The sequence below is a fragment of the Monopterus albus genome, unplaced genomic scaffold (genome assembly GCF_001952655.1).
Source record: "Monopterus albus unplaced genomic scaffold, M_albus_1.0 scaffold18.1, whole genome shotgun sequence".
NCBI classification, from domain to species: Eukaryota; Metazoa; Chordata; class Actinopteri; order Synbranchiformes; family Synbranchidae; genus Monopterus; species Monopterus albus.
Genome location: NW_018127898.1, coordinates 1193157 through 1206634, shown reverse-complemented (window position 1 = coordinate 1206634; position 13478 = coordinate 1193157). Strand labels below are relative to the sequence as shown.

The window sequence follows — 13478 nt, the reverse complement described above, 5'->3', positions numbered from 1 at the left end:
GCGGGTTGGAGTGGGTGGAGAAAGGTGTCAGGAGTGTTGTGTGACAGAAGAGTGTCAGCAAGAATCAAAGGAAAGGTGTACAAGACAGTAGTGAGACCAGCTATGGTGTATGGGTTAGAGACTGCAGCAGTGAGGAAAAGACAAGAGGCAGAGATGGAGGTAGCAGAGATGAGGATGTTGAGGTTCTCTTTAGGAGTGACCAGGATGGACAGGATTAGGAATGAGCACATCAGAGAATCACCAAGAATCAAAGGAAAGGTGTACAAGACAGTAGTGAGACCAGCTATGCTGTATGGGTTAGAGACTGTAGCAGTGAGGAAAAGACAAGAGGCAGAGATGGAGGTAGCAGAGAGGAGAATGTTGAGGTTCTCTTTAGGAGTGACCAGGATGGACAGGATTAGGAATGAGGGGCGGGCGCAGCACAGTGGAGGAGGGCGCACACCGGCAAATCAGCACATGTTGGGTGCCAGTTGTTAGGACGACCAAAAAGCTTTTTCCAAGGTGATAGAAGATATTAACTACTGTAGTTTTTTGAGCAGCGGACTCGGACGCACTATGTATCTATCTACATGTCACCATGTAAGTCAAGTCATGAGTCCTGAAAATCTGGACTTGAATCAGACGTGGACTTGAGGACTACACTGACTGGAGCATTAAAGTTTTTTTTTAATTAAAGTCATGATCTGCCTTCTCACTACACCATCCAGCTGACCTTATTTAAATCTTATGCAAACACCAAACATAGCAACATCTCATTTCCATTAATACTGAAGTTAAAAATGTTATACTGTTTAGCAAAGTTTGTTCAAATGTAGGTCATTGCAATGTAGCTCATGTTGTCACAGCTGCTTTAAGAGAATGAAAATGGATTAGTCAAAAGCTCTCTTCAAATGTTTCAATTGTAGATCTGTTGCTCTTTGTAAAGCATTTGAAGCAGCATTTTGTGTATGAAAGTTGAATTATAAATAAAGGTTATTGTTATTTTTTTTATTAGTAGTGGTAGTAGTGTTATTAGCCTATTATAAAATTTAACAAAGCACTTCAAATAATCTTTGAAGAGAAGTGTTTAATCAAAATCAGTCTGGACTGATTCTGACTTTCGGAGCGTAGTATGCAAGAGCACCTTGCGCGCCCACGGCTCATACGTAGACATGAATGTACCAGGTTGGGGTAATGAAAACCTAAGTTAACTTGGTGAATAAAACCATGTGACCTGGCTCTTCCACTCCCATGACACATTTCTGTTCGCTCCACCTCTGGCCGTCTCCACACCGGGCGGTGACGCGGTGGCACCAGTGGGTTCAGGTGTCTCAAAGTTTCACACAAAGACTGGTTCAACGGAAGTTCGCACAGGTAGGACGACAGTTCAGGAAAGGATACGAGAAACTGCTTTAAAACTAAACTACTTTAGCTGGGACTGTTGTAAAGATACATTGTGTTTTGAAAACCTGAACAGGCCTATGGATTTTTAGATTTAGCTGCTGATTTTTTACAATAAAGCACGTGCGCATTGTCTTTCGACATAATGCCAAACCAGTCCAGCTGCTATGGGTCGGTAATCACCCCTAGGGTGTCACTTTATACCCTGAGTATATTTAGAACTGTAACGTAATGATTTATAGATGTATATAATTGTTAGGGGAATCACAAAGGTTCTCTACTAAACGCTTCTATAACTAATTAAAGGTCTTCAAATAACATGTTTTCCTCTGAGCTTGGCTGCCAGTCTTCAAAGTCATGTACCTTTATTGCACCATCTCAGTAGCTATTAATCTTACAGTTCAAACTTTGTTATATTATTATTGGTTGTTATATTAACTATGTTTTTTTAAGCCTTTCTTTATACTGATTGTGTGCTGGTCAAACATGTCAAGTATTTATGAGGACTCCTCCTTAGTTGTGACTCATACTGTACAAAGCTGTGCTGTGGTTACTTACTGTTTAGGAAAATCTGGCATAAAGTGAAGGTTAAAGGTTACTATCCATCTTTCACTAGTAACAAGTGACAGTAGTGAAGCTAATTGCTGTGGTTCAGATGATCAGATTTGTGTAGCTCAGGTGACAGCCTATAATGGTCAAGGCTACACAGGTCCACTTTTGTAAAGGTTTTGTTTACATTTTGTTACTCCAATTACCTCCGATTACTGAGAATCACCTTACTTGTAATGTACTAAATAATGCAAACAGTTAGGGAGATCAAGATATGGTGCTGTCAAAATCAAAGAAAATAATTATTAGTGCAATGTGAAGCTGACGGCATGATGACTTAAGAACAAAAGAAATAAAACTACTCTGTGATAGTAAAGAGTATTACCTGTTTATTATTCCTTAATTAATCATACTACAATCTGACCTATGAACTTGTCTTTAGAAGTAGTAGGGAGTACAGCTTTTATTAGGATGTGAATAGTGAACTACTGGCCAAACCCAGTGAGGTTGGTCCGGACACACAGTATTTGTTCCTTAAATAAAAGCATAAAGTTTGTTGTCACATACAGGAAAAACTTGTTATGTGTTCTTTATTTAAATTAGTATAATTTCCTGCTGCCTATTGATTTTCAGTTGCCGGCTCTGTTGAGCTCAGCTATTCCCTTTGTCCAGTCATAGTAAGAAGGACGAGTTTGAATCTCAGATGTGGTAGTTTTTGGGGGTAATTCATGTTCTCCCTGTTTTCTTCAGATGCTCTGCTTCCTTCAGTGTCGAAGGTTTATATATATTCAAGTAAGGTGGAGTGGCAACTCTAAGCTTAGTCCACCTGTGCTTTGTGATGGACTGGGATCTGCCCAGGGCGTGTTCCTCTTTTACACGTACAGCTTGTCCATCAGGTTACAGTGTTTTTGTGCTTAAACTCAGCTACACATTCAGTACTGTCTGTACATAGCACCGCATACAACTAATCAGTTGACAAGAAACCTAGTAAAAATATTTAGTTAGTTTTATTTAGTAGTGGATCATCCTTCATATCATTGTGTTGTATCTAACTAAATTTTTACTTCTGTTAATTGTCACCTCTACCTGTCTGAAACCCAGACACTTCAAACATATATAGTTACTTGCTGCTGATTCGCAATATGTGCAATTGTATTTATCCAAATTGGTTGGTCTGTAGGTACCAGTCAGAGGAATACTTGTATGAATGTTTTTGTGTGTTTAGAATCAGGGCTGTGTTGAAATTCAGTTCAAAGTCCTCACACTACTTGTCACCAGTATCACTTTGTATGAGTGATCATATAATAGGTGCACCTGAGTGAAAAGGCCAAGATAGTGAAAGAAATAATTACTGAGTCTGAAAGCTGTGCCTGGTGGTGATTTAAACACATGGCTGTGGCGCGCAGTAAGAGAGGGTTTCATGGCCTGATATTAGGGTGTATCCCTTCAGACACAGAAACTGTATCAGAGGCCCATCACCTGTGTGTAGCACTTATTTAAATCTGGGTTCATTCAAGTGAAGTTAAAGAGTGTGTTTCTCAGTGCAGTTGTGGTGCTGTGCTTTTCTCTGGTACTTTGTGAGAAGTATCTTCTTACATTGATAATGTGCTCACAGGTGTTTACAAGAGCTGGAGTCCCAAACTTGTTCACCTGTGTGTTCAAATGTATAATTGTATGAGCTGTGAGCACATAAACAAAATGTGCATACAGTCTTTGTTGTGTATGCTAAGTAATGGGGATGTGACAAGAGGTAAATAGACAGAATGTCAGGCTTTTTTTGTCCATGGTGGTTTCTGTTGTCTGGTAGATGTCAACTGGCTGTACTTAGAATGAACTAATTGTCAACAAATGCAGACAGGAGGAGGGAGAGGACTCTTTTTCTTTGCTATAAGAAACAAGAGTTCCTCATGGAAGTGAGAACTCTTTTCCTGCCTATACTTGCATATTTGGCACAGGTTTTGTTGTTGTTATTATCAACGTTTTATTATCATATTAACTAGAGTAACAAACACATATCCACAAAACACTGTGATGAATCCCTACCCCCACACCCTGGCAGCAACCCAACAGTCCTTGTGAATGACCTTAGCAGTTCAAATAAAAAATAAAAAAAAGAGAGAGAGAGATAAAACATATCTAGCATAAGTTGATGGTGACAGTTTGAGGAATGATGTAGAAGTTGAGCGTAACAACAGGTGTCATAATACATTTTGCTTACAGTTGCACTGTTTGTGTTCCAGCAGTTACCAAAGATGGAAAACGGTCCATTCAATCGAAAGTCGTGGGCAACGCAGTCCTTGCGTATCACCGCAAAGGAAATGTCACTGGTCAGTGGCCGAGGGAGAAACAATGCCATAGCTGAGCGCTTCTCCAAGTGAGTAACACCCGGTTTTCAGCAGTGTCTGTAAAAACCTTTGAAAAATACAAGAAATTATTGCAGAATACTGTAAGTTACTAGATAATGCCATTGTTTTTATCCCACATGGATACCTCTCACTGTTAATGATATTTCATTTTTCCTCAGGGTTTTTACATATATTATATTGAAAATAGGACAAAGTGTATGACTTCTATTATGTTCTGTTATACTAGAATACCTGGTCTAAGTTCAGGATGTTGTTGTGTCTGCTTGAGCATTTTAGTTCTGCAGCCAGAAAACAAATGATCACCCCTGGCTGACAGTGTATTGAAAATTAATGTAGATAAAATCTCAGTATTTTCCGATTTATAGTTTGTAGTACATAGTGCTTGTTCAAAATACATAAAGAATACTTTTTCACACTTTGTCATTTAATCAAAAAGTATCATCCACTCAAAGTTTGAACAATATAATTGAAAATAAATTAAAACTTTCTCTAAACAAGCTGAAAGCTAAATGACAATGTAGAATAAAAATTCTAAATAAGCCTCTGAAGTAACACAGAAGGAATCTGATGACTTTTAGGAAAAGTAGATATGCGTTTCTTTTTTTGGTTTGAGTCACCAGAGGTCAGCATTGTTTTCTTCTATCTAAGGTACCAGAGAGCTGCTGAGGAGTCAAGTACAGAGAAGAAAAAAGGAGTAAGTGTTTCTGTTAAGCTTTTTAAACAGTATACCAAAACATTTAATTTTGAATGAAGACATCAGTTTAGAGACATCTCTAACTTGATGCTTATGGGGTTAGGTTTAGGGTTCCTATTACACAAATTACATACATAGAGTAAATTGGGATTCAGCACTCTCACCGCTGCGGCCCGGGTTCAAGTAAATGATTCATTAATGACTGGCGAACTGTCCAGGGTGCACCCTAGACAGGTCCCCCAATGTCGGCTGGGATTGGCTCCTCCTTCAGTTGTAGAACAAAGAAACAGCTTTGGCACTCTGATATCCTGATCTTCAGGATATCAGCTGGTGCAGCTGGCCTCTGAACCTGCTGGATCTTTGGAGCGCTAGCATCTGTGCCCATGTCTTCCAGCTCTAAGGATGCTGGTCAGAGCAGATTCAGTCATCTGTTACAGTATATATAACCAGTGATCAAAAACCACAAGATGTAGTTTAGTCTTTCCAGGATCTGGTTAGTTTGTGTGCTTTGTGAAAGAGTACGTTGAAAAATCCAGGATTGTTTTAATCCATGAGTAACTAGTAGAGAAGCATTCACATTTTTACAGTGTATGATCTACTTTACGACTTGTCTTTACACATGCATCTGTCAAGTCAATTTCATGTCCAGCTTATACAGAATGCAACTCAGAAGTGGCCCCCAAGCTGAATTGCCGGTGTTTTACTTGATGTTGTGTGGTGTAGCTCTTCTGATGCTCTACATTCTGTTTTCTATGAAGGCTTTCACATAATGAGTTTTGAATGGCTCTTGTCCTTTTATTGTCCCAGCATTCCATCTTGTCTTGTAGCCATCTGTCAGTTTGTGTCTTTTTTCCCCTAAACTAAAACATTTGCAGACACAGGTTCAGTAGTATCATCTTCAGAAATCATTCAAGAGTGGAAAAATGTCAAAGCCCACACAGCAAACAAAGGGTTAACTGTTCCCTGAATGCATTATTTCCTGTGTTGATTTCCTGGGTATTCTGGCTCCCCCTCTCTCTCTCTTTCTCTCTCTCTCGCGTTGCTGGTGTTTAATGGGTTGGGCTAGCGCTCACAAGTAGATTTAGTCTAGCTGCTAACATCTGGGAATGCTCTCACTGTCTCTCAGCACACCAACCGGTACAGAAGGACCAAACAAAGGACTCGCACTTTTCTTGCTGGTCAGTTGTGATTACACCTTGTCTGGCCACCCCATCGCTGCCACTGAGATTTCTTTTTTCCTTTTCATTTTTGATTACAAAATGGGGAACAATCTTGTCACTGTCCAGTTCTTTCTGTTCACTCTGGCCTCACAAAGACAGTAATTGTGTCTTGTTCATTTTGCCCACATTGGGGTGTTTGTCTCTCATGTTCAGACTTTTAGTCTTATATTCATATTTCTTTCTTCTTTCCTTGTCTTTCTATGCATGTCAATATAAATTATTTGTAGATACATCTCTAAATTAAGTTGAAATTGAATTTGTAACTTGTTTTTAAATAATGTCATAATAGTATTTTAATTTTTCCTTCTGACCAGACCTGCCTACAAAACTCTTGTTCAGTATGATTTATTAGTGGGTTAGTTTACTTATACAAGGGTGATTTATTCTCATGTCCAGATCCTCTTTCTTCAGCGTGACATTCCTCTTTTTATAATTAAGGAAGTTTCTGCTGGTCACACAATAGTAAGCCCCCTGTTTGTTCTGCTCTGCTGTTTGCTGGACAGTGTTGTTTGTTTTTTTTTCTTGCCATGAATGGCTGAGTGGTGAACAGAACTTTTCTCAGTGTTTTGGGAAAGGTGAAGTCATCACGTGGAAATGGAATGTAATTTAAAAATTCTGCTTGCATACTCAGCTCTGCTATCTCCGTCTTGAGCCAATCTCTGCATTCAGCAGCCACAGAAAAACGTCTGTTTCCTGGTCCAACAGCTGTTCGCCTAATCTGTCAGTGAAGATGCGTTTAGATTCAGGCATTTCCTTCATGCTGAATTAGAGTTTAGACTATGAATGGTACAATATATGCTTTGTTGCCAAGTAAAAATGTTTTTATAATTTAGCCTTTACAGACAATGAAACTATTTGACTGTAACTGTTTGACATTTACATTTGCTCACAGTTGAACTACTTTTAATCTCTTCTTCTCTTGCTCACAGTCTTTTGACAGAGCAGCACCCTCCCTGCGGTCAGGCAATCTCAGCGCTCTGAAGAAGCGCTGGGAGCAAGCAGAGAACAACAAAGCTTCCTCCATTCTACCTGATAAGCAATCCATCGCTCGCTGCAGGCCTCCCTCCCTTACCAGACTTCCTTCTGTCAGTGGAAACCCCCCGACACTGAAGAGCCCCAACCTGCTGTCTGCTCAGGGAGGTCAGCCTATAGCTAGTTGTGTCCCGCAGCCATCAGCACCTCCAGAAGCACCTCGAGAAGCACCCAAAGCTGAAGAACAGAGTGCAATGGATAGAGTTGAGCTGACCCATAGTGATAGACCTGAAAAGGTTGAAGCACAAGTTCCAACCAGTCCTTGTGCCTCTTATGAAAAAGCACATTTGCCACTGAACAACCTGAAGATGAAATTTGAGAGGGGAGAGGACACCGTGGGAAAGGTAAAACATCTACTGTAGCTGTTGGAGTGCTATTATCTCAGCTGTGGCAGCCTCTTTGAGACAGTGTGCAGTAGGACACCCCCTCAGTACATTAATCAAATTTTCAAGTGCCTGAAAAATGGACACAAAAGTCTTTAGTTTGTGCATACTTTAGGCATATTTCTTTGCATGAGTCTTTCATAAACGAGACTTTTATTCTCTTTTTATTGACAGCATCATGACCATGTTTCTCAGGCATTAACTGTAGCCACAATGTTGATGGTGGGATTTACTACGCTGATGTTGGCCAGTCTTATAAAACATGGTTACGTTGTATTTTCTGTACTCGTATTTTTAGAAAAAAAGAATGTTTTTCACATGTGGCTAACTTTGTTGCATAACCTGAAGTTTCTTTTCTGACAGTCTTCAAAGTAAACCCACTTAATTTGGTATTTAGAAAGCACCAAATTGCTACAAGGGTTGTCAACTAATTCTCCTGCCTTACAGCAAATGGCATGTAACTTGGACTAAATTAAACAGATCACAGTAATTAATATTTCTATTGTCAATCTGGGACAATTTAATTTGTTTACGACAGCTAAAGCCAAGCTCCTCTCTTTCCCGTTTACTCAGTGCTGAGCATAGTCATGGTTATCTCTTCACACTGACAGAAATACATATTTCCAAATGTTTTCTTACCAGGATTCTCTCTTCACTGTTTTATCTGAAGTAGTCTCTTGTCTCTCCAGCTGCCCCTTTTTCGCCCTCTGTCGGCATCTTTTTTCTTCCTGAGCCCGAACAACGGGAGCTCCACATTTCATATTCCACAAGAGAGAAATGCAAGAACATTCCTGCCCTAGGGCAGTTTCATTCTTCTAAGGATCACATATGAGGAGCAGCAGCCTTTATTTCACTTTTCATTAGCCACAGTACTGGTTCTGGAAAATCCAGAAGTCCTGCTTTTTCAGGTTTAGGTTTTGGTGTTCTAGCCTGTGTGTCATATTATGCAGCCCTGTGTCTGTTCAGCAGCTGCCACACATCTGCTGCACATTCATTCATATTCACAATGCAGTGAGGATGAACACAACCATCTCATCCTGTCTTTCACTCTGTCACTTTTGCCATTGTGCCATGGCTCTCTAGTTCTGGAAGTTGTAGTCTTTTAAAATACTTAGTAATATGAATTAACATCATTATGCCACCACTAGGGAAGGAGTAGTGAAAAAGTTATTGGTGAACATTTGCAGGTTTGACAAGGAGCTGTATATGTGTAACACCTACACTGTCACTGTTGGCTGAGAAGGGTCATACCTTCCTTTTTACACAGTACTGAAACTTTGTAATCTAGCTAGTGTTGCACAACAGGATTTCACAAGAGGCAGCTTGAAAAAATGAGCAGCTTTGTTTGGGCAAAATGCTTTTTCACTCATATGTCTACCTGATAACTGTGGAGAGACGGTCTGGTTTAGTCATTAGAGTACCTGCATTCTAATTGCCTGGAAATATATTAACTTGCTTCCATTTTTTTATACCCTAATATCACTCACGTATTTTTCAAAGACACCCTTATGTGTCAAAGGCTGTGTGATCAGCTGTACAACTTGTACTTTACCTGAATGCCAGAAAACCCTCTCTGTGAAATTATTTAAATTTCATTTTAATTTTTTGTCCTTTACAGTAATTTACAGACTGAAATAGTAGCTTATTGTATCAAATACTGACTGAAATTTTACAATATATACAGCTAGATAAGGAAAGTAAGTTGCTATGCATGTTCTTTCTGTAAATTGATTTATTCTGTACGTTGCTAGAAAATTACAAAACGTCTATGCAGATAAAGAAATGTTTTATGCCATAAACTAAAATTAAATTACGTCAAATGGGATTGGTGGATGTACAAGTTTATAGTACTGGTTTTGTCCTGTCCTGATCTGACCAGTTGTTTTACCCTCACAGGGTGGCAGGACAACACTACGCAGTACGTCGTCAGAAGACATGGACCAGCGTAGTGGTAAAGACAAACAGAGCATGCACACACAGTACTCAGATAATTTACCGATTTTATGTACTCCTCAATACTGGCAAAGAGTACACTTGTGAGATGCAGCCACACATGTGATTAGTTTACTAATGCATTGAGTGTGATGCTCTGCTTTAGGTCCGTCTGTGACTGACAGAGTGCTGGAGTCATCATCCCTGAGGGAGAAGATGGCCAAGTACCAGGCTGCTGTTTCCAAACAAGGCACACGACCTGTGAGTTCATGCAACAAGAGTGGAATTAAAACATGTTCAAAACGTATAATAACAAATATATTTTGAAATGTTTTTTTTGACATTTTTGAGGCATTCAGTGTTATAAATGCATATTTTACAATGGGCCTTTTAATAAAGATGATTTAAAGGCCCATAATTATAAGTTAAGCAATTTCATTAAACAAAGGTTAACTGCATCATGACAGCATAGGATTTTAAGATGAGTGAGCTCTGACATTAGTCAAAAAGCCAAAGTAAAGTTTACATAATAATGGGCACAGCATTGTGTATTGGTTATTTATGGCTCTCTCTCCATGTGTTACCATGTGTCCTTTGTCTGCTCTCTTTCTCTTCCTTCTGACCTACATCAGAAATAGAGAAAATGCATAATGCACCATTATATAACAGCCAGTTAACATAAGTGATCATTGTTGGTTTTGTGTTGTGTGCACGTTAGCTCCAGGGTGTGGACCTCGAGGCGCCAGCTCCAAAAACATCTGCACCTGTACTTCAGAAACACATATCTGAGTGCAATGGTGAGTCTTGGTAGATACTTGGAGGACAGTTATTTCCCCATTTATATAGTAATATCAGATCAGAAATAGACTATTAAATACAATGTTAATATGCCCACACTACCCAAAACGAGATCAGGGTTCATTTGATTGTTCTTTTGGGACGTCTTACTGGATTCTGAGGCGTGTTTAAGTCTTGTATGTTTTGTGTATTTTAGGTGAGAGCAGCGAGCCCTCCAAAGCATCCAGGGTGAGTCAGTCATCACAACAAGCAGGAGACTGCATGAATCATCAATAGAAATCCACTTTCAGCCCCCACTGATTATGGATAAATGTGGCTTGTCTGTTTAGAAGTTCAGCCCACCGGTGAGGGAGATGTGTGTTGCTTGTCTGAAGACAGTGTACCCGGTGGAGAGGCTGGTGGCTCATCAGCATGTCTACCACAAAAGCTGTTTCCGCTGTGCTCACTGCAGCACAAAGCTCAGGTTAGCCTCTTATTGCTAAATACATCCTTCAGTCTTATTTGATGTTTTTTGATGAAAGTAGTTAACTATACTTTAAGTGCAAGTCAAGGGGGTGACTGCAGCTGAAGCAAATAATGTCATTTCTACTTTCTCTTTCTAGTCTTGGGACCTTTGCTTCTTTGCATGATAACATCTACTGTAAGCCCCATTTCAATCAGTTGTTTAAAGCCAAAGGCAACTATGATGAGGGCTTTGGCCATCGGCCTCACAGAGAGCAGTGGCAGTCCCAAGATGATGGAGATGAAAGTAAAGAAGCAGTAAAGCCACAAGCACAAGAGGCTCCGGTAGCAGTGAGGCATCTATCTGAGAGCATCTCAGACAAACAGCCAACTGCAGCCGTGGAAACAGCCCCGCCGGTAAAGGCCTTACTGCGGACGCACACCAGTGCTGGTGAGAAGCCTCAGTCTACAGAAAGGTCAGTGGAGACTCGCAGGCTGAGGATTGCCTGGCCTCCTTCGGCTGGTGAGGGCCACTCTGGGACTGCACAACTTAGTCCAGTCACAGGGGGAGTTACTTCAGGCCGAGCTTGCAGAGCCAAATGGCCCCCAGAGGGAGACGTACCATCGTCCTTAAAGAGTTCAGAGCGGGCTGAACTGAAGAGCCTGAGGAGGAGCTCTTCTCTAAAGGAGCGCAGTCGGCCTTTTACAATTGCAGCAAACCCCAGCCAGGAAACTAATCTGCATCCCAGGGAGCCTCGGCGCCCTCTCAAGTCCCTGCTGAAATGGAAAGCATCATTTGAGGAAAAGGAGTCGCGCAGAGAAAAGAAGCCCGAGCTCCAGCAGGTGAAACAGCAGGAAAAGACAGAGCAGAAGATGCCTCAAGGAGATGCAGTAGGTGAGACCATCTTAAAGGAGGACTCCAAGGTAAAGAAGCAGCAGGAAGAGAAAGAAGAAGAAGAAGAAGAAGTACAGAGAGAAAATGTGTCAGCGGCAGCAGACAAGATGGCAGCAGAAGAACATTCTCTGAGAAGTAGCTCACCACCCCCCTCTCCACCTCTGCAGCCTGAACAGAACCGTACCTCCCAGGATGTGGGCTTCTGGGAGGAGGACAAAGAAGGAAGTGATGCTGAGGAGCTGAGTGCAGAGGATATAATCAAGAGGAACCGCTACTATGGGGAGACGGAGGAGGACTCTGACTCATAGGAGTGTGTCACAGTCTTATTATCTTGTCCATCCACCATATAACACTTTACTTAGTTTATAGGTGGATCGTGCATTTAGCTTTGCCAGATTTTATAGCGTTGATGGAGAGCTGTAATACTAGTTGTGTGTATGTGCATATTTAATAACCGCCTTAATTTCTTAAAGTATGAGTATCAGATTGTTTATATTTTAATTGGATGCTGTAAAAATGTGTAATACAGGTTTTCTATGATTCGTGATTCTTCTGGGACATGTGCCTCTGCAGTATGAAACTCAATCAGTGCACTTCTGGACCTCATCATCTTACAATTATAAGCATCAGTGGTGTATTATTTGCAGGGGATGTGTCTAAAATACTTTGTGGCAACTAAATGTACTTTTTAATTATAAGGAGTACCAGGCTGCATCAAACAAAACAGTAATTATTAGAATTTTTGCCTTTCCTAGAAGCAGAAAAGATGTAAATCTCATACCAAAAAAGGGTACAGTCGTACTGTTTTTACAGTGTTGGAGAACAAATGTCTGTGCATATTATAGTTTACATTTTTTGCACATCTCCCTAATTTAAGATACATTAGGGAAAAGAAAACAAAACCTAAATGAGCACACTATGGACTAGGATTTGGCAAACCTCCAAACCAGAACAGGAAATGGACTGCACTTAAAGTTCCTTCCCAGATGAAGCGCCTTACAGTTTCTGCCACCCATTCAACCGTTCACACACTGATGGAGCTGCCATGCAAGGCCCCTGCGCACCAGTTTTAGGTTCAGTGTCTTGCGCCAGGCACACACATAATGATAAAATGCTGTACTGTATATTGGGCAATATGACGATACTGTTCAGATAATATCAAAAGTCTGCTTTTTTTGAAAGTTTTGTTTGTTGCTGAGGCTTCACCTTCTCCCACCATCTGAGTAATCACCAGTTCTGTAAATGCACTCGGTAAACGATATTGACACTATCCTGTAGGGCGTCTGTGGTTTGGTAAAAAACCCAGGAGACCTCAGACACCAGATTATATCATGTGTTGGGAGTTTGAACGTGTTCTATTGTTTTGTCAGATAGAGATTACATTTATTTTGAAAAAACTGAAGGAGATTGTTGGTCCTGGTCAAACTCTCATCTCATAATGTTCAAACCACAATTAATACAAAAATCAGGAGATTTATTAAGGTTTCTATTGATAGCTGTCCTGTCAGTTCACTATCTCTCTCTCTCTCTATGTGTGTATCATCTTTTGGGCTTCCTGGATTTGTGCTTCACATTTCTAAATGTGATTCAGTTAACATATTTTAGTGTGCTGTGGAATATGTTTGCACTACAGAATTTTTTTTTAAATAATTTGTATGACACTGAGGATTAAGTTTTATCAATAAAATCCAGAGTTTACACAAAACTTCATGATACACTTACTATCTATTAAATGGTGTTACACACACTCAAAGCACTTTCACACACATTTGACCATTCACACTCGCA

General features: G+C 40.3%; 1 protein-coding gene across 6 annotated transcripts in view; it reads left to right on the top strand.

The window, feature by feature from the left end:
- LOC109956198 (LIM domain and actin-binding protein 1-like) overlaps positions 1-13478 on the top strand; it is a 16754-nt gene extending 3276 nt beyond the window's left edge. The window contains exons 1-10 of one of the 6 annotated variants that reach the window (XM_020593144.1): positions 1213-1353; positions 4173-4303; positions 4944-4989; positions 7139-7585; positions 9521-9575; positions 9723-9817; positions 10275-10353; positions 10551-10582; positions 10684-10817; positions 10957-13474. In XM_020593144.1, the coding sequence (XP_020448800.1) occupies positions 1231-1353; positions 4173-4303; positions 4944-4989; positions 7139-7585; positions 9521-9575; positions 9723-9817; positions 10275-10353; positions 10551-10582; positions 10684-10817; positions 10957-11998 (2184 nt within the window). In that variant the 5' untranslated portion in view covers positions 1213-1230 and the 3' untranslated portion in view covers positions 11999-13474. The other 5 variants (XM_020593142.1, XM_020593145.1, XM_020593146.1 and 2 more) reach the window with 5 other exon arrangements.